Here is a 21,031-nt window from a genome sequence, read left to right as displayed (position 1 = left end):
TCTTGGTTTCATCCTTTATCCAAGTGTAAATCGACAAAGTTTGTGCATGAAGTAAATTCACGACTGGGCTACTTGTGTATATAGCGGCTAATGAATTCACATCAATTGCCTTAGTATCCCATAATATAACGCAATGCATATATTCTTACGGACATGTATAATAAATGCTATGCATTATGGGAAGGGCCAATCATAGCAATCTTTGGCATTTATACATGTTCATTTGTTGGATGTGACATCTCATGCAAGATGTTTTGTCAAATCTGACAAGTGCATATGTACTCCTTTTCTTTCTCATGGAAGGAATCATGCAGAATGGTTTGTATAGTTGAAATGAGTAGTTGGTTGGTTTATGGTATGCATTATACACGTCCATAAGGATATGTGCTTTGCATTACGGGATACGAAGTCATTAGCCTCTGTGTACAAATAGCCCAGTCATGAAGTTACTGCATGTGCAAACTTCATTTGCTTACACTTGGATGAAGGATGAAACCAAGAATATAATTTCTTGGCATCTTTAATTTATAATAAGGGTATTTGCTAGCTGGTATTTGGAAACCTCCTGATGCATTACCACCGGAGTCAGTCCTGTGTGCCAGCTTGTAGAACCTCTTTACTGTTGTACCTTCAAATGAAGGAAATATTAGCTTCCTAATTTAATTAGTGTGTGTTGAGGTCACCATATTACATTGTAAAGGGGGGGGAGTTGGAGACTCTTCTCTGGCTTCCAATGAGTAAGTTGGTAGTGTTCACTGGGTGATGAAAGTGATCTGATGATGTCCTGAAGTGCCATGACATCATTTGTTGAGACAAGTCAAACTACCACAGAAGGTGAGGTTGGCATGGTTGGGAAAAACTTTATATCCCTCTGGCACTTCATGATGATTATTTTCTGCCTTATAAGCATATCTTCCATAACTGGATGAAATGACAAGTAGACTCTACTCAGATAACTTTCATTACCCAGTGAACACCACTTCACCATATTTTATTATAAAATTTTTACATTATCCCAACTGAAAACAGGTGTTCTAGTTATAAACAGAATTTAATTTGTTTTGATAAAATTATATTTTGAAAATGGAATCTTGATCACCTTTATCAATTGAAAAAAAATCAAAGGAAGGAAAAGGGAAAAACATATCCCTACAACATATTGATCTCATGATATAAGCCCAAAACCACAAAATGGTTTTTGATTTATATCATATATTTCTCTCAAAACAGATTTGAATAATAAATTAATACAGTATCCCTCGATTAACGTGGCTAATTAATCCCTCGATGTTATCGTGTTAATCAAATCTAAATCAATGGTAAAAATTACAATTCATCCATGATCGATTACTGTATTAATAATTCATTTTATGTGGTACTTGTTTAGGAAAGATAAAAAATGAATGCAAAGTAAATGTTTAATAAATACCTGTGCCTATTATTTACTGCAATTTTTTTTATCAAAAGGAGTTATCAAGAGTCGTTTGAACAGTTTTAGTTTTTTTCTTATCGGCATAAATTCTACGATAACAAGCAAAATGACTCTCCAGACCTCGGCAAAAAAAAGCAATAAAACATAAAGAAAAAACACTGCAAATATAATACATGATGGTACAAATTAAGTGGATATTGAATCCTACATTATTTCATAGCCGAATATAGAAACTACAAGAGTTTCGTGCCGAATATATAGAAACTAAAAGTGTCGGCAGATGCAAGCATTAGAAACTTTATGGGCAACTCGTAGTAAAGGTGGGTAAGCTCCAGATCCCTTTCCTTAGTATTTTCCATAATGTAAAGCACATCTCCTAGAGGACATGTATGATAAATAAGACTTTGGCTCTCTATTTCAGTGAGTCAAGATGATTTATTTATTTTCAGTTACAATCTAAAAATTATTGAACAAAGAATAAAAAAACAACTAAACCGTACTATATTGACATCGGAGGTCACGGTATCTCTCAGATACAATTTACTGTCAAATATCACAAACCTTTATATAACATGTGTTAAACCAAACTGAACAGCAAAAAAACAGTGCGGAATATCACTCGTAACATATGAATGCACAGCTATTCATGACCTCCAAGCTATACACTGAATTGTGTAAGAATATGTATATCAAACATTTTGCACATATCTGTCAGATCAGCTGCAAGCTCTGCAGGGTTAAAGGCACATTAATCAAAACTCTTGCCGCATATATCAAGGGATTACCACAATTAATTTTACCGTGTTAATCAAATCCCGCGTTAAGCAAGGGATTCCTGTATTTTGATTTATTTTGCATGCTCTGGATGAATATCAAAATTGACTTTAAATGTGATGATCGTCAAAAATACTAAACCTATTGTACTATAAAACTAACTAAATTCATGCAAAAATTTCAGCAAATAACAGATAGAAAAATATTTTTACTTATTAACTATTATAATAACAAAATTAACTCACGTCAATTATTCTTTATTCGTAGAATTTTCACCTGAGTATCACAGGCATCATCAGCAGGTACAAGGCTAATTAAACAATAACTTTTTTGAAAGTTTATTTTTCACTTGGTTAGAGTATAATAAATTTAGTTTAATCCTTTATCCAAGTGTGAGCAAACAAAGTTTGCACCTGAAAGTATCTTCAGGACTGGGGTAAGGCGGTACAACAACAGAGCAACTCGTTGCAAAGGTGGAGCAAGCTACCAACACTCCTGTCTCAGTATCTCCTATAATGCAAAATACATCTCCTTGCGGAAATGTCTAATGTTATGCATTAAGGGAAGGCCACTATCCAGACAAGTTTCGACCTTTATTGAGGTCGAATGGGAGTTCATGCCTTTCATCACTGGCCTCTTTAGATTTAAAAAAGTTGTGCTGAGAGTCAGCTTGATAGTGAGAGAGGAGGAGAAAGATAGAGTGGATAGCAGTAGATAGCTAAAAGAGGCCTCAGTCGATCTACTTGGCCTGACTTAAATGTCAGCACAAAGCAGATCTCCGACATTATCTCCCTCCATCCGTTCTTTTCAGCTTTCCCCGGTCAGTCACCTCTTCAGGTGTCTGCCCGAGGAAAGTGGGGAAAAACAAATGAAAGAAGCACCACATGGAAAAAGAGGAACTGGTAAATAACCTTTAAAATTACATATAACACTTTGTAAGAAACTAGGAAAATTCTGAAATTTCAACTGGAATGACCAGTTTAATACTGAGAAGAGCGGGGGCAGAGCCTGGCCTGGGTGATGCAGCCCACAAGGAGCTGCACCGCCTCGGTGTAAGCCTTCGCAGCCCAGGTTCTCAGGATACCCATCCTGTGTGGAATAGACATAGACCTTTTTTACAACAAAAATTCTAATCTGAAAGAGGACAAAAAGAAGAAAAAACAAACCAGATTTTTTTTTTTCCCCCCCTCTGGCAGATCGATACTAGGAGTTGACTTTCTGCACTGGATAACTTTTTTTTTAATTTTTGATTCCATTTCTATTTTATACCTACAAGAAATTATTACACAACATGACACAGAAATGAAATAATAGTCAACACTGCGCTACTGTCAGTAGCCTACTGAGATGCGTACCATATGACTGGTTAAATAGCAACAAATGTTTTGTATGAAAATTCGTTTCTGTACATAAAAACCGTTCACCATTTCACTTTAGATAGACTGCAGTGGACACAACATTCTGCAGGCAAGTATTTAGCCTGCTCTCGCTGCAAAATTGTAAACAGCCGGCTGCTCAAAGAGGCGGCAATATACAATTTTTTTAAAATTTTTATTCGGTGTATCCGACCTTATTTATTTTAATATTGATCATTCTAAGAATGTTTTGTTTTTATGATAAAAATTTTGTATCTTAAAAATGAACTTATGAACTGTGCCCCGGCGCCGCCCCCTTCGTAGCAGCACCCACACGCACCGCATGCTCTGCATACCTGCTTCCGCCGGCCCTCTGAAACATTACTTCACTCCCCTAACCTAAACAGATCCGATAGTATACGTTTTTCCCCCTTGTGGGAGATAGTACTTTATAAAGCAGCAAATCTTTCCTAACATATAAATCTACACACATATATATTTTTAAAAAAAAAAATTTTTTTAATTATTATAATTGAATAATTAAATAATTAACTAACTAAATAATAATTAAATAAATTTAGGAAATTTAACCTTAGCTACTTAGGTGGCCCTCTGTGAATATAACAGTTATTGTTTAATTAGCCTTGTACCTGTACTGATGATGCCTGTGATACTCAGGTGAAAATTCTACAAATAAAGAATAATTGACATGAGTTAATTCTGTTATTATAATAGTTAGTAATATGTCTACTCATGGTTTTTCCTTACTGAAACTTATATTTTTACTTATCTGTTGACTGTATAATACAATTAATTTTTAAGCAGCATCTGTCTTATTTAACAATGAGTACACATTATTAAACTGCCAACATGGGTAAAATTGTAAAGTATGAAAATTAAAACTGGATTAAATAATTATTAAAAATAAATAAATTGTCTTTTTACAGTGGATGCTCAGGGACGCCGTATTAGGGGAAAATCAGAAGGCAAAGTTTCTAATTATGACCAATATGGCAAGTTAAACTTTTGAAATTCTTTTATTGAGTTAGTGAATAAGTTTATTAAGTGTATTATTCTTTGAAAAAATGTCTTTATGTAACAATGCATATCAGTCATAGTAGCATAATGACTAGATTGCACATAGTGCAGCCAGTTTCAAAAATTGTATTTGCTAAAGTATGACATTATATTTTTATCACAAGTGTTATTTATTGAATCACATATTGGTGAAACTATAATGTGAACACCTTTTTCCTACATTTCAGAAATTACGCTTTCTGAAGTTACTGACATCTTATTATCCTCCTTCTATTAAAATCATCATTCCATCTATTATCCAAAAGTTTTAAGACATTCTCTCAGTCTCCTCACCAAGAGGGTAACCAAGCCATCTTGGTTATCCTCTGCTTATCTTTCTGATTGTTACCTCATCCTCTCTGAAACCGGGTGGCCATAGCTGAGCATAACATGGACAAGGCTCTCACAAAAAAAAAAGCCATGCACAATGTAAGAATAACTTCTTTAATCAATATAGTGTTCTCTAATATTGCAGTTATTCAACCAGTGGCAGCTGATGAAATTTTAAGTGGGGATGCTGCCTATACAAAATAAAAAAAATATTTATTTTTTCCCTAATCAGTATCCAATTTATTAATAAATAAATCTACAGATTTATTTATTTATTAATAAATTTTCATCATAAATAAAAAAAATATTTATTTTTTCCCTAAATCAGTATCCAATTTATTAATAAATAAATCTACAGATTTATTTATTTATTAATAAATTGGTTACTAATTAGGAAAAAAATAATTTTTTTTTTATTTTGTATAGGCAGCACCCCCACTTAAAATTTCACCGGCCACCACTGTATTCAACGTAATGATATAACCATTTTCACAAAGTGGCCCTTAAACTGTAACTCTCTCTCATCTCTACTCCAAGTCTATAGCTTTAGTGAGTCCTCTGAAGAAGAATTTTATCAGGAGACACAAACTTTCTTTTGGGCCGCTTACCTTCTCCATTAGTTATTCTGTTTTATGGTTCCCAGGACTAGGTATGATGTACCCCCTGCAACTTCCTCTTATGTGCTCTACTTATAGCAAACTACCATTAACCTTACATTCAGTCAAGGTCAAAAGGTTAAATAAGTGTAGGTGTAAAATGGATGAAGGGATTAAGCATGAAATCTGGAAGAAGGAGACACTTTGGAGGCAGCACAAGATGAATAATGGTAACTGTCATTTGCACAAAGAGTATAAAGTGCAGGCCAGGAGAGTGACTCAGTTGATAAGGCTGACAAAAGTGCAGTGTAAGCAGAAATTAATAAATCAGGCCAAGAAAAACTCTCATACATTTTTGTAATATGTGGCAAGTAGAAGGAAGAATGATTATTATTATACCCTCCATGGAGTCGGAAGACTCATCGTGGGAAGATGGTAAGATATTAATGAGTGAAAGTGGGAGACAGAACCACTGCAGAGGACATAGTCAAGGTATTCAGTGAACAGTTCATCAAAGTGTTTCATCATCAGCGTGAAATCAGAAGCTGAAATGTAGAGAATAAAAATCATAGAAGATTCAATGGTGGGTGAGCAAGCAGCTACCATTAGCAAGTGACCAAGGTGTCCAGAAAGGCTAAATTATTATTATTATTATTATTATTACGGGTATCTCCATGGAGTCAGTAGACTCATCGCGGGAGACCCAAGCTAGCAAAACAATATCTGTCATATCTCTTCTTGAATTCATTTACAGATGAAGAGCTCACAACAAAGTCAGGCAATGAATTCCACTCATTCACCACCCTCCAGGCAAAAAACCTTGTTCTGACACCTTTGTTAACCACACTCTTCTTTAATTTCCAGAGATGACCTCTTGTTCTTCCATCACTATCACACAGCTGAAACATTTCCCCTGCATCAATCCTATAAAAACCTTTTAGTAATTTGAATGTTTCTATCATATCCCCTCTTCTTCGCCTATCAACCAATCTCTGCAATCCACAAGCTCTCAATCTATCAATGTAGGGAGCATTTTTTATATCACTTACCAACTTGGTCACTCTTCTCTGAACCCTCTCCACAGCCTCCTCATCTCCAAGGAATCCAGGTGACCAGACCTGAGCACAGTAATCCAAATATGGAAGTATCAAAGCTTTATAAAGGGGAATAATAACCTCTTTATCTCTGGATGTCAGTGTGTTCCTCAACAACCAAGTAATCTTATGTGCAATCTTGGACACCTTAGCAATGTGTCCTCTGAACTTCATCTCCTTATCTACCAATACCCCTAAGTCCCTAGCCTCATCAATCTCTTGGAGTACCTTTCCATCTATGTAGTACACAGCTGGTAATCTTTTAATCCCAAAATGCAAGACTTTACACTTTTCCACATTGAACTGACATCCATTTTCTTTTGCCCATTTTACCAGCTTATTTAAATCCTCCTGCAAACTTTCAACATCAGCTTGATTTTTTATTGCACTACACAACTTTGCATCATCAGCAAACAACTGAATATCTCCCTTTAAGCCGTTTCCTATATCATTTATATACAAATTAAACAACATTGGCCCAAGCACAGAGCCCTGAGGCACACCACTGGTCACCTGCCTCATTCTGGACTCGGCTCCTCCATACACCACCTTATGGTATCTCTCCCTGAGCCATTCTCCTATCCATATCACCAATTTAATATCCATTCCCATCTGCTCCAATTTGCGTAACAGTGTTCTATGGGGTATCCTGTCAAAAGCCTTAGCAAAATCCAGAAGTACCACTGTGTAGCCAGTTCCTTTGTCCAACTCTGATGTTATTCTATTATGGATAGTTAATAGATTGCTAAGGCAGGATCTACCTTTAACAAAACCATGTTGGCCTCTATAGAGTATCATATCCTGATCCACCCATTCTTGAATTTTGTCTTTAACCAACTTTTCCAATACTTTTACCACTACTCCTGAGATGGTGATTGGTCTGTAATTCAATACTGCAGTTTTAGAGCCACCCTTATGCAAAGGAACCACTTTGCCTAACTTCCACTCCCTAGGGACCATACCAGAGTTCAAACTTAAATTAAATATCCAGGTAAGAGGGGTTGACAATTCATTTGCACATTCACGCAACACCCGAGCTGATATTCCATCTAAGCCTACCGCAGTGTTTGCATTTAAGTTTCGCAATATATTTAATACCTCTGATTCTTTAGCTTCAATTCTCACATTAGGTATTGCTATAGGTATAGAGATATCCTCACTTGGGTGATAGACTTTTGAGAAGTGATCACTCAGTAACTCGACTATTACATCTGATTTTGTCACCTCAATACCATCAGCACTCACTAAGGTTATCCTTCCGAAGTCATTCTTCCTCTTACTTGCCACATAGCGGAAGAACTCTTTGGGATTACCCTTGATCTCTTTGGCTAAGGTCTTCTCATAATCTGATTTAGCTTTTCTTACTATGCTGGTAACCTTCCTAGCTTGAGCCTTGTACTGCTCATGGGTGTCCTGATCGCCCTTCTCCTTGTAAATTCTCCATAACATTTTCTTTTTTTGTAGTTCAAGCTTGATACTAATGCTCATCCATCTAATGCCTGCCTTGTTTGATCTCCTGACCATGGGGACACAATCTGATATTGCTTTCCTCAGATACCCGCTGATTTTATCCCAAGCACTGCTAACATCTTTCCCTTGCAATATGTTCTGCCATGGGATGGCTGCAAGCTCACTCCGAAGCTTGTTATAATTGCCTAACCTGTAGTTTCGTACATACCCCTTCTTAATAGAAAAATCCACAGATTTTGCAACCTCCTAAGTCAATACCACATGATCGCTTTCACCAACTGGAGGTAACGAGGTCACCTTACTTATGCACATAACCTCTGAACCAATAACCAGGTCCAACACTCTCACACCACGTGTCCCTTCAGTTACGTGCTGTTTCAAGTAATTATCTCGTAGCAGATGTATGAACTCCATTTCCTTTTTGCTACGTGATATTTCCTCCTTCCAATTGATATCACCATAATTAAAATCCCCCATAATAATCACTAAGCCTTCACTCATTGCACTAAGTTGCTGATGCATGAATTCAATATCTCCCCCTGTACTCCCTGGCCTATAGCAGCATCCAACTGTATATTTGGTTGCGTTGGTCACTATTTCGCACCAGACTGCCTCAAATGAACTCTCATTCACATGTCTATCATCATGATATACTACTTTCTTTGGCTGCAACACATCAGCTATCATCAACGGTACTCCTCCTCCTGTTCTATCTTCTCTATCCTCCCTGAAAATACTGTACCCATCACATTCAATTCCAGTGACCACATCTTCTGCTGACAGCCAAGTTTCACTAATGCCTACAACTTTTGGTGAGATTTCACTGACTAATGCCAAAAATTCTTCTCTCTTATTTCTAATGCTTCTAGCATTGGTATACAAAAATTGCAGATTCCCTCTAGATCTTGTACCGGCTTTAGAACTGATATATAAGTCACTAACTACCGTAGTCCTATGCCGATTTTTTTCCCCTCTCTTCTGCAATTTATTCTGCCTATAAGGATCAATAAATACACAATCAGTGCTAAAGTTTCTCTCTCTTACACTCAACCTTTTCAATATTAGTTTCCCTGCCCAATAACTTCAACCTGTTCAGAAAACAATAACTTCTTCAATCTCTTATATCCTTCCATGTTAAGATGCAGTCCATCTCTAGCATACAACTGCCTTTTTCCTTCAAACACACTCCAAACATCAACAAACTCCAGACCTCTTTTTCTGCACATTCTTGCAATCATATCATTCATTATCATTGCTCATCTACTTAACTCGTAATTGTCAAAACGAGGCAGCACACACACTATTCTCCCATTGACACTTTTCCTCTTCACAATATCTAATAATGTTCTTAAATCTTTTCCTACCCGATTTATACTACCTCTCAGGTCATTCGTACCCACCATAACTATCATCTTGTCTGTTTCATGCCCTCTCTTTATTGCTAAAGCCACTCTTTCTATTGTACCATCAGCCAAGCACTCCTCATGCATACCACTCTCCATACCCTTAATCATAGAATCACCATATATTTTACCACTATTAACTTCATTCAAGTTCACACTCATGGACTCATTCTCTACACTATTCAGCATGACTCTCCCAGCTTCATTACTCAACTCTCTATTACTTACCCCCCCACTCTCACTACATCTCATTTCTTCTTGGCCACTTGTGGTTTTATTATGTTGACTCCCAATCACTCCCATACTATTTATTACTGAATCATTCCCCAAAGACTCACCCATATGTAATCCTGTTCTAGTTACTTCAGCTAAAGTAATCTCTATAGTCCTAATTTCTCTGTTTAACACATTAAACTCAGCTTTAACTTCCAGTATCTCCTTACCGATCACTTCCACTTCCTCATGAAGAAGATGAAGGTCATTTTTCATTTTCATAAACTCCCGCCGAAGTTCTTCCGCTACGGTCCCGATGTCAGCTTCCATTCCTAAACGCTCCAGCCTATCCCGACACTTCTCACATACGTCGACATTTTCTTTCTTTTCATTTTGCCAGACCGACCACAGATCCTTCACATTTTTTGGTGCATACATGTAGCAGTTTCCGCAACGCATCCATTGCGAAAAATCTAACGCTGAGCCAGCCTTTCGTGTAGTAGTAGAAGTCCTGCGCGCCGCTGACGTACGTTTCTTGTTGGACGCCATCTTTACACGTTGATATAGTGATACAAACGGCAGTGAAAACACAATATATACACCACAGTTCTAAACAATAATACCACTGAAGGACACTTGTTTCTAACCGATGCACAATTTTAGCACAATTTGTGACAAAAAGCCACACTATATTTAACTTTAAAAACACGTTTTCTAGACTAGCTAAACTCGACCGCCACATTTACCAAGGACACTAGCGCCCACATTTACCAAGGACACTAGAGAGTAACTAGTATGGTAAGGAAGGAAAAACTGGAATATGAGAAGAGATTGGCCCAAAGATGATAAGACCATGATAAGGGTCTTATACAATGGAATCTGAGAATGCTTAGACTATTGTTCTCAGATTTGGTCCCCAGGATTTGAAGGAGATAAATTAACTGTGAGAAGGGTAAAGAGGCTTTACTCTTTTCACAGTAACAAAGATGGTTTCAGGATTGTATAATGTTAGTTATGAGGATCGGCTGAGGAAATGTGGCCTGCAGAATTTGGTAGATAGAAGGAGAGGTGATATGATTGAGACTTTTAAACTGTTGAGAGGTGGTTACAGCGTTGACACTGGGGAGTTCTTTCACTTGGTGGAACAGCGGGAAGGAGCGATGACAAGGTGCCATCCCTGGAAGCTGTGAACAAGATGGTGAGGAGTGGATTCTTTGCATGGAGGGTGGTTGAACAATCGAATGTATTGCCTGATAGAGTGGTGAGAGCAAGAACAGTCAACTAGTTTAAGGAGTGGTATGATAGACTTTGTGTCACCTAGGAGCGACCTGCCGTGATGAGTCTTGATAGATTTGTATTTCCTAGGAAGGACCTCCCGTGATATGTGTTGACTCCATGGAGGCCTGAATAATAATAATGATAATATTCAGAATGGATAACAAAGGAAAAGAGATCTGTGATATCAAAAGGGAAAAAAGAAAATTTTAAATAATAAGATATCATTAAAGGGAATATTCGTGAACAGCAAGATGATATCAAAGCTTTCTAGGATATCAGTATTATTAACATAGATTTTCAAAAGGTATAAAATAGGAAGTTTTATATGATATGGTATAACCAGTGGATAGAGGGCAAGAGATTTTGTTAAATGTTTTGATAATTTAGAGGAAGTGGGAGAATCAGTAGCATCTTATATGATCTTAGAATTGGGCGAGGGGGTATTAGGTTTGTGGATTTTAGGTAAGCCATATATCTTGTATTCCCCAAGTCCATGTTTCACTCCCATATTTAATTTTGTGAGGATAGGAGGAGTAAAAAGAGAGGGGGGGGGTGCTATTGATGATAGAGAAAGAGATATGTCCATACAAAGTAGAGATGCAAGAGGGAAATAGTGCCAGTGGTTTTGAGGCAGTATGCTGTGAGATAGAGGTGAATGGAATGAAATACTTGGTTGGATATTGTGGATGGTGGTGATAATGAAATGTATGATCAAATTAGAAAAGCTAATAAGAAAAGAGTTATCATTATGGGGGATTTTAATTATGACAATATAGACTGGAATGATGAGATGGCAACTGGAAGTAAAGAAAATGAGTTTCTTGAGTTTTTGAGGGATAACTACCTCAGACAGTATGTAACAGAGGGCATAGGAGGATTGAGGATCTTGGATTTGGTCATCTCATCAGAGGATGTAATTATAAATGAAGTGTCAAATCACTCACCAATTGGTGAGAGTGACCATGAGGTGATTACGTGGGTGGTTGCCAGCAGTGTGACGACCCCTGTAATAAAAGGGTATATGTGAAAACACAAGGGGGGGGGGGTGATTATGAAGAGCTCAGGATACAAATTGCAGGTGTAGCATGGAATGAGGAGTTAGCTGGAAAAGTGATCAATGCAGCTTGGGGGATTTTCAAAAAATATTTAGTGGATGCAATGTCTAAATGTATTCCAAGGGTGAGAAGTTTAAGTAAAGTAGGCGTGAGATGGATGAATAAAGAGATTAAGCATGCGATACAGAGAAAAAGGGCATTGTGGAGGTAGCATAAGAGAAGTGGAAATAACCAGTTCCATGAGGTCTACAAACACCAGGCAAGGCGGGTGAGGAACAGCAGTTAGCTAATGAAGCCAAAAAGAATCCTAAGGAGTTCTTTCGATATGTAGCCAGCAAAAGAAAGAATGATTATGGAAGGATGACACTGATTGGAGAAAATGGTATAAAGACAGCTATTGCAGAAGGTGTGGTGGAGATACTTAATGTATCTTCATGGAGAGACTGATAGCAGGTGATGATGGGGAAGAGAGACTGACTGTAAGTGAGCAAGAGGTGTAATGGGGGAGTTGAGCAAACTATTGTAAATGAGTCTGTAGGAATTGATAATATATCACCACATATTCCAAAGGAATATGCCAGGGAATTGACCGGCCTTGACATTTTTTTTAATACGAGTCTTGCACTGGGTCAAGTTCCTAAGGAGTGGAAGGAGGGCAAGATTGTGACACTTCATAAAGGAGGTGGTAGAACTCACTGTCTGTGTCAGGTGTTGTAGTTAAGTTGTTGGAGAAGCTTGTAAGAACTAGTATCCAGAATTGGGTTGACAACAATGGGTTATCTTTGATAGACAGCACGGATTTGCTAAAGGGAGGTCATGTTTTAGTAATCTATTTACTTATTATAATAAGGTGACTGCTTCCATGGACAGAGGAGAAGGATACACAGTAATATACCTAGATTGGTGCATTGGATTGGAGACTGGCTATCTGATAGTATCAACAAGTTGTGTATAGGGGAGGAATATCCAGGAAAAGGAAAGTTACTAGTGGTCTGCCTCAGGGATCTGTTTTAGGGCGACTACTGTTTAACTTGTATATTAATGATATTGGTGAAGATTTGGATGGAGATATTCAGTTGTTTGCAGATGATGAAAGTTGGGATGAACCATGAAGAATAGTGAAGATGTTGTGGCCTTAGAAGAAGACTTGAATAAATTGAGTGATTGGCACAGGAATGGGGATGTGAGTTCAATGTTGCAAAATGTAAGGTTTTAAAATTTGGAAAACAAAAATGGGACGCAGAATTTATGCTTGGTGAGGATATATTGTCGGAGGTGGAGGAAATAAGAGATTTGGGGTGACTGTTGATAAGGATCTGAAATTTAGGAGACACTGCCAAAATTGTGAAGACAACACAAAAGCTTCTGGGAATGATGTGGAGGACACTGACTTGTAGAATTAGGGATATTTTTGTTTCATTGTATAAGGCTTTGATTAGGCCACACATGGACTATTTTGCCCAGATTTGGTCACCTGGTTTTCAGAAGGATGAAGTGATGTTGGAAAGTGTCCAGTGTCCAGAGTCGACTGACTAAGGTAGTTTCTAACCTTTGGAATGTTGAGTATGAGGAATGATTTAGAAGATGCAACTTGCAAAGTCTGGTGACAGCAGGAATAGAGGAGATATGATAGAGACCTACAATTTAGTAAGGGGTTGTTATAGGATCAATGCTGGAGAAGTTCTACAGAAAATAGTGTGAGATCAGGGCAGAACTAGAGGTCATCCCTGGAAACTGTAGAAAGAGGGTGTGAGTAGGGGAGTGAGAAGCAGGTTTTTTTCATGCAGAATTGTGAATGATTGGAATGCCTTGCCTGAGAGTGTGGTGTCTGCAAGGAGTTTGAGTGTGTTTAAGACATGGTACGATGAGATGTGTGTGTGTGATAAAAGGACCTCCCAGATGAGTTTTTGACTCCATGATGTCTTGGGATAATAATAATATGTTTCACTTACAGCATCATGTTCCCTACTCTGATTCAAACAAGCCTCATGGCCCACAGCATATCACACTTCTTGCATATACTCAAATTCACTCTTTTCTCTAATTCAACTCTCTACATAAACACCCACAACATCCCCTCCTTGTATATATATTACAAGGAGGGGATGTTGTGGTGTCTGCAGAGAATTTTCGTGTGTTTAAAGCATGGTATAATGAACTGTCTGTCTGTATGATAAAAGGACCTCCTAGATGACTCTTTGACTCCAAGGGGGTCTTGGGTAATAATAATATTTAAGAATCAGTTTGGCTATTGTTTTATATAGTTTTGTTTAGGTTGTTCTTGACCAGTGTTTCTTAACCGGTGTTCCTCAGAACACTTGTGCTCTGCTGGTGAAAGATGTCACATGACACATTTCTGAGTGTGATTGGCTACTCTAAATAAAAATGTCGAAGGAATTATTTCACTTATAACAAAACAATTAACACTATTGAAAGAAAAGATTTCAAGTTACTTTCCTTCCTTAAATACACACAATTATGACTGGATAAGATATCCATTTGGCACAGTTAATTCATCGAGTTGTGAATTTTTCTTACAAGAAAAAGAACAATTAGTTACCTTGTCAACAGATTGTACTCTAAAAGTGAAAATTCTCTGAAATAACTCCTGAGGAATTTTTTAATTTTGTCCAATCCAAATACCCAGCTCTCTCCACAAGAGCACTGAAAATTTTCTTACTGTTTTCAACATCATGTATGTGTGAGCTTGGTTTCTCAATATTAACCCATTTAAAAACTAAAAAGCATGGAACACTTACTAACATAGACAAAGAGATGAGGGTAGCTATATCACATACTAGACCTGATATTGCTGAAATCTGCAAAAGCCAACAAGCTCAAGTATCGCATTAAAATAAGTTCCATTTTTATAAAAGGGAAGTCCGTGCATATTTTTATTGTTACTTTTATGACTTGTGGTTATTCCCAAATTTTTCTTATAATCAAAAGTGCTCCATGACTTTGAAAAGGTTAAGAACCACTGTTCTAGACATCTGTTTTCTGAAGTGTCTGTTCAAAGTTCCAATAAATGTTAGCAATTTTTGCTTTTTATATGCAATAATTTTCCATTGGGGCTTATATAATTTCCTAGATATTTAAATTTGTTCACTTGTTCTATTACTTTGTTGTGGATGACTAATTTACATCTTTTAATTTCTTTACCCTGAAGTACTATTGATTTTGTTTTAATTTATTGAGATTTTCATGTCATATTGTTCGATTGTTTTGTTCAGTATATGTAGAGTTTTCTGTAATTGGTCTTAATTTTCAGCAAAAATAACTTGATTGTCAGCATACAAAAGACTGGTTAATTCTTTATTTCCTATGATTTTATTTTTCTTCCACTCTCTTGAAATTTTTCCATTGATTCATTCAATTCACTCAGTATATTAATTAGTTTTGTTCTGTTAATTTGATCATATGCTTTCTCATAATCCAGGAAGGCCAAGATTTCAATGGAAATATGGACTTAGGGAGAACGAGATAAAAGACAAGTGGAAGTTGCAGAAATGAAGTTTCTAAGACCACTTGAAGACTATAAAAGAATAGACAAGATAAGAAATGAAGAAATAAGAAAACAATAATCCACAATTGACATCACAAACTATAGAAAGATCTGTGAAAAACCATGTAGAAAGAATGAATGAGGACGGATGGCCAAATATTGCCTGGAAATATAAACCAAAGGGACATCAATCGAGAGGGAGACCCAGGAGGAGATGGGCAGAAAACTTTTTAAACCCTTGAAAACATTACAGGCAAATAATTGCCTAATATGGGAAGCCAAGAAGAAAGTAAGCCATATATCTGAGGGGGGTGCACAATGCAGCTGAAGGGTATAAGTTTATTTGCGATGTCAGGAGGCCAAGATGAAACAAACTATAGAAAGATCTGTGAAAAACCATGTAGAAAGAATGAATGAGGACGGATGGCCAAATATTGCCTGGAAATATAAACCAAAGGGACATCAATCGAGAGGGAGACCCAGGAGGAGATGGGCAGAAAACTTTTTAAACCCTTGAAAACATTACAGGCAAATAATTGCCTAATATGGGAAGCCAAGAAGAAGGTAAGCCATATATCTGAGGGGGGTGCACAATGCAGCTGAAGGGTATAAGTTTATTTGCGATGTCAGGAGGCCAAGATGAAACATTTTTGAGTACACTTTTCAATTTCTTGGTTTGAGATTTAGTCTGAAGGTCTGTAGATGGAGCGATATCTGCAAAAGATATAAATATTCCTATTCTATTTGCTGGCCTTCAGGATAATGGCAGCATTTCCCTTCACAGGATCAGGATGATGGATTTCTTTTAGGAGGCGCAGGTCTAGAAAGAAAGCTGACAATGTCAAGCCTAATGTTGTTAGTTATCTCTGGTGTTAATTATGGATTCCGCATTTCATGTTGAACATTAGATCTAGTGCCAGTACTTGTTTAGGTGCAACAGCAAAATTGTGACCAAGACTTGTTGTTTTGTCTTGTTTTGACTAAGACTTGATTTGTCTTGTGGCCAAGACAAAAACTTTTTTGACAACATGTTAACTGCTGTATGAAGAGTTGAACTTGGGGCACAGGTTTAGAATCTGAAAGACTGTTCTATATTTTGTTATTTTTAAGAATTCCTTTTGAGCAGAGGCTTCTTAAATATGAAAGAGAATTGTACAGAATTTAGTGTTGAGAATCACTGAGCACTAGGACTATAATGATTAAAGGAAACAACAGAGAACTATAAGATAAAAAGAGGAGTTCAGTGAAAAAAAGAGAGATGCTGCGTGGATGATGGTGAAGAGCTCTTTAGTCACGGCAGCACCTGAGCACATATTCCAAAGGTGAAAAATGTAAATAAGTTAGGAGAGTGAAACAGATGAAATAAGAGATTAAATATGTAATCTGAAAAAAGAAGGCTGTATGTAAGAAGCACTGAAAAAAGCATAACAACAATTTGCATGATGAGTGCAAAGAACAGACCAGTAAAGCAACTTGGTAGATATGCACACCAAAAGTGGAGTAGGAGAAGAAATTACTAATCATGCCAAGAAAAATCCTACAGAATTTTTTTTCTATTTGATATGTGGCAAATAGAAAAAAAAGAGTGATTATGGTGGTTGATATTAGTAGATGAGATGAAATTATATAATTGAGGTGTTCAGTGAGCAGTTTATTTGGGATATTTATCCTCATGAATGCAACATCATGAGGAGACTTGTAGAGGGTGTGATGGAAGATTGATTGATGGCGAGTGAGCAGCCTGTATATGAGGTAAAATAAAGTAAACTTGATGTTAACACCATAACAGGATTTTACAACATAGTGTCTCAAATGAATGCTCCACAGAGATAATGGCATTTAATTGGGAAATTTTGAAGGAGGTGGAAGAGATGAGAGATCTGAGAATGGTGATGCACAGAGATTAGAAGTTTAGCAGTCACACTACTAAAATTGTAATGACAGCATAATAGGTTATGGCAATGATGAGTTGGTTTTAAACATGACTAACAAAGAGATTATGGCTCCTTTCTATTAGGCAATTATCAGGCATTATATGACGTAATGTGCACAGATCTAGTTAACTGGTTTGTAAGATGTGATGAGAATTTTTTAGTGTTATTTTGGAATATAAAGACAGAATGAATGAATGCAGTTTGCAGAGGCTTGTGAACAGAAGGAGGAGATGGGATATAACTGAGACATAAGTTGAAGAGAGGGTGTTACCAGAATACTGTGGAGGAGTTTTTCATAGGTGAGAGAAAGGGGGAGTAAGGAGCAGGTTCCTTTCATGGAGAGTGATTGTATTGTAAGCGAAATGCATTGACTGAGAGTATGGTGCATGCAGAAACTGTGACTTAGTTTATGGGATGCTTTGATGATATTTTTATATGAGAGTGTTGACCTTCCTCAACAATTCTTCAGATGCCTTGGATGTCTGATATTAATAATAACTGTATCTTCTTCAACCTTTTTTTCCTTTGATTAGGGGATCATGACAAATTAATGCAGCCAGCATGTCACTCCTCTGCTACATTCCCTAAAGGAATGTTTAGATTTATTTATGGCTGTAGATCTGTGTGTTCACAAGGCCAGTTTGCCTGATCTGAGGGACGAAAAACCTAAGTTTCTGGGAGAAAAAATTCTCTACCTCCAATGAGACTTGCTAATATGTACTGCACAACTCCAACAAAATAAAATACAGTCTCCCATATTTAAATCCCAAATCAAATCACCATTTGATTGAAAAGACTTGATAAAGGTTCCTTCTCAAGTCATAGATGGGATTCAGACCCATATTTCCAACCAAAGGTACCATCTATACTAACTGAGATACAAAGGCTCAATAATAATCGAATAACTGATGTTTTTGAATTGCGTAACCTTTCCACAAATATACATTTAACTCAATAATTCATCTTTAACATGTTTTCTATTATTCTCTGTTACTTTTTTTCTTCTTATAAATATGTTTTGCTTTCATTACAGAAAAGAGGCAGCCAGAACAAACTCAAACTGTCCAACATAAATTATCTAAGATGTTGAGAGTTTATTTTTCACTTGGTTTAGTTTAATCCTTTATCCAAGTGTGAGCAAACAAAGTTTGTGCCTAAAAGTATCTTCAGGACTGGGGTAAGGTAGTACAACACTGGGAAACTCATTGCAAAGGTGGAGAAAGCTCTCATCACTCCTATCTCGGTATCTCCCATAATGCAAAGCACATCTCCTTGCGGATATGTGTAATGCTATGCATTAAGGCAAAAGCCACTACCCATACCAGTTTTGACCTTTATTGAGGTCTCGTCAATGGGAGCCACCACCTTTGCAACGAGTTACCTGGTGTTGTACTACCTTACCTCAGTCCTGAAGATAATTTCAGGCGCAAACTTTGTTTGCTCACACTTGGATAAAGGATTAAACTAAATTTATTATACTCTAACCAAGTGAAAAATAAACTTTCAACATCTTTCTCTAAATCCAGAGTAATTTATTAAAAAAGGGTGGCACACCATTTGACAACTCCTATAGGTGGGATGACCTCTCATTGCTTCTGCCTTGGTGTCTCCACTACTTGGCCTGGCTCCCACTGACGAGACCTCAATAAAGGTCAAAACCGGTATGGATAGTGGCTCTTGCCTTAATGCATAGCATCACACATATCCGCAAGGAGATGTGCTTTGCATTATGGGAGATACTGAGATAGGAGTGATGAGAACTTTCTCCACCTTTGCAACAAGTTTCCCAGTGTTGTACTACCTTACCCCAGTCCTGAAGATACTTTCAGGTGCAAACTTTGTTTGCTCACACTTGGATAAAGGATTAAATAAACTTATTATAAATTATCTAAATAGTATGTGATTTGGTAAAGACTAGTCAAGAAACACAAAGCAAGCATTCCGGTGGGGGGGGGGGGGAACAGTAGTACAAATTAAGGACAGATTGTAGCAACATAGTATTCAGAGTTAGAGGAATAAATGGAGAAGAGAAAATATGATAGAAACATACAAGTAAATAAGCAGATCTTGCAACAGTGACACATAAGATTTTGTAGCATTAAATGGTGCTGATAAAGCTCTGTGGGACAAGGATTGTGAGGGCCATCGCATAAAGCTGGTTAAGCGTGCAGTTAGGAAGCAATGAGATTTAGGTTCTGCTCATGGCCCGTAATGAGTGGATGTAATGGACTACTATTAGATGTTGTGATTGTGTCTTCCATGCAAGGAGAAATATATGTTTAAGTATGAGTGACTGAAGCAATCCTTCACAATTAGTCCTTGAATTTCCTGAAGGATAATACATAAGGACTCGAAGGAATTTAAGGACACTGTTTTGCATAACATAATACAGGATTTTCTGGCATGCAGTGAATGTGGTAGGTGAGAGAAGGGTTCGAATGCATACATGCACAAAATGTATGCAATGGGAGGAACATAGCGAGTTAGATATTACAATAACCAACCTCATTGTGTCTGGGGCAGCAGAATCTCAACCTAGAGAGATGAGTAGTGTGACAAAGGGTGAGAATGATGAGAGGAATATGAATGAAAAAATAAGAGTGGAGAGTGTGAAAAGTTTGAACTTGAGAGCGATAGATGAGCTGAAAGAGGAGGTGAAATGTCTCGGGAATAGATGGGAAGTATGAAAGATGAGATTAGGCAAATCAGAGTAGGAGTGAGAGAAAGTTATGGGAATGATAGAAGAGGAGAGAATAGAAACAGTCAGAGAGAAGGAATGAGAGGAATGATACGGAGTGCTGGAACAAGGAATAGAGTTATGCCAGGATAGCAAGTAAGTAGGGGAACACAGGAGGAGTGAGAGAGTGAGGGATGTAGGTGGGTAATCAAGGAACAGAGTGGTAAGAGGTGTGATGTATGGAGACTCGATGATCCATGGTGTGCAAGATAGGATGCCAGAGGAGTGTTTGCCTGGAGGAACGATAGAAAGTGTAGCTATGGCTATTAAGAAGGGGGGGGGTGAAAGCATGGATGAGAGGATTGTGATGGTGTGTGCAAATGACTTGATAGGCAATGTAAATCGGGTGGAGAGAGATCTGAGATTCATGCTTGAGGTTGTACAAAAGAAAACGCAGAGAGGAAACATTGTGTGTGCGTGTGTGTGTTACCCAGGTATGATAATGACGAGCAGAGTAGAAGAGAAATAATAAAGAATAGCATAATAGCCAGAATGTGTCAGAAGAGAAGATTGGAATATGTGGATGATTGGAGAGCATTTGAGGACAGAAAGGAGCTGTATGTGAGAGACTACTTGCATTTCAATGAGGAAGGATGTAGGCATCTGGAGCGATTGCTATTTTCTGAACGAGTCGGTTATGTCAATGCAAGGAAACTAGAATTACCAGGGCGGATGGTAGCAGAGGTGGCCTCTTGTGGGAATGGGTGCTTGTAATCAGGTAATGCTGAGTCCAATGGAGTCTGGAGGGGATAATGATAGGTATAAAAACAGTGATATT

The 21,031-nt window shown here is 37.4% G+C and overlaps 1 protein-coding gene across 1 annotated transcript in view; it reads left to right on the top strand.

The window, feature by feature from the left end:
* Positions 1-21,031, top strand: part of LOC150096673 (twitchin-like) — a 2,440,784-nt gene that overhangs the window by 2,001,681 nt on the left and 418,072 nt on the right. Inside the window, exon 111 of the mRNA XM_090408679.1 lies at positions 4,509-4,574. Coding sequence (XP_090264805.1) covers positions 4,509-4,574 — 66 coding nt within the window. The remainder of the gene's footprint in view (positions 1-4,508; positions 4,575-21,031) is intronic.

The sequence above is a fragment of the Typopeltis vanoorti genome, chromosome 18, assembly GCF_054136105.1.
Source record: "Typopeltis vanoorti isolate ZY-2024b chromosome 18, IOZ_Tvanoo_1.0, whole genome shotgun sequence".
NCBI classification, from domain to species: domain Eukaryota; kingdom Metazoa; phylum Arthropoda; class Arachnida; order Uropygi; family Thelyphonidae; genus Typopeltis; species Typopeltis vanoorti.
The sequence above is the reverse complement of the archived record's forward strand: the minus strand, read 5'-3'. Positions and strand labels throughout refer to the sequence as shown.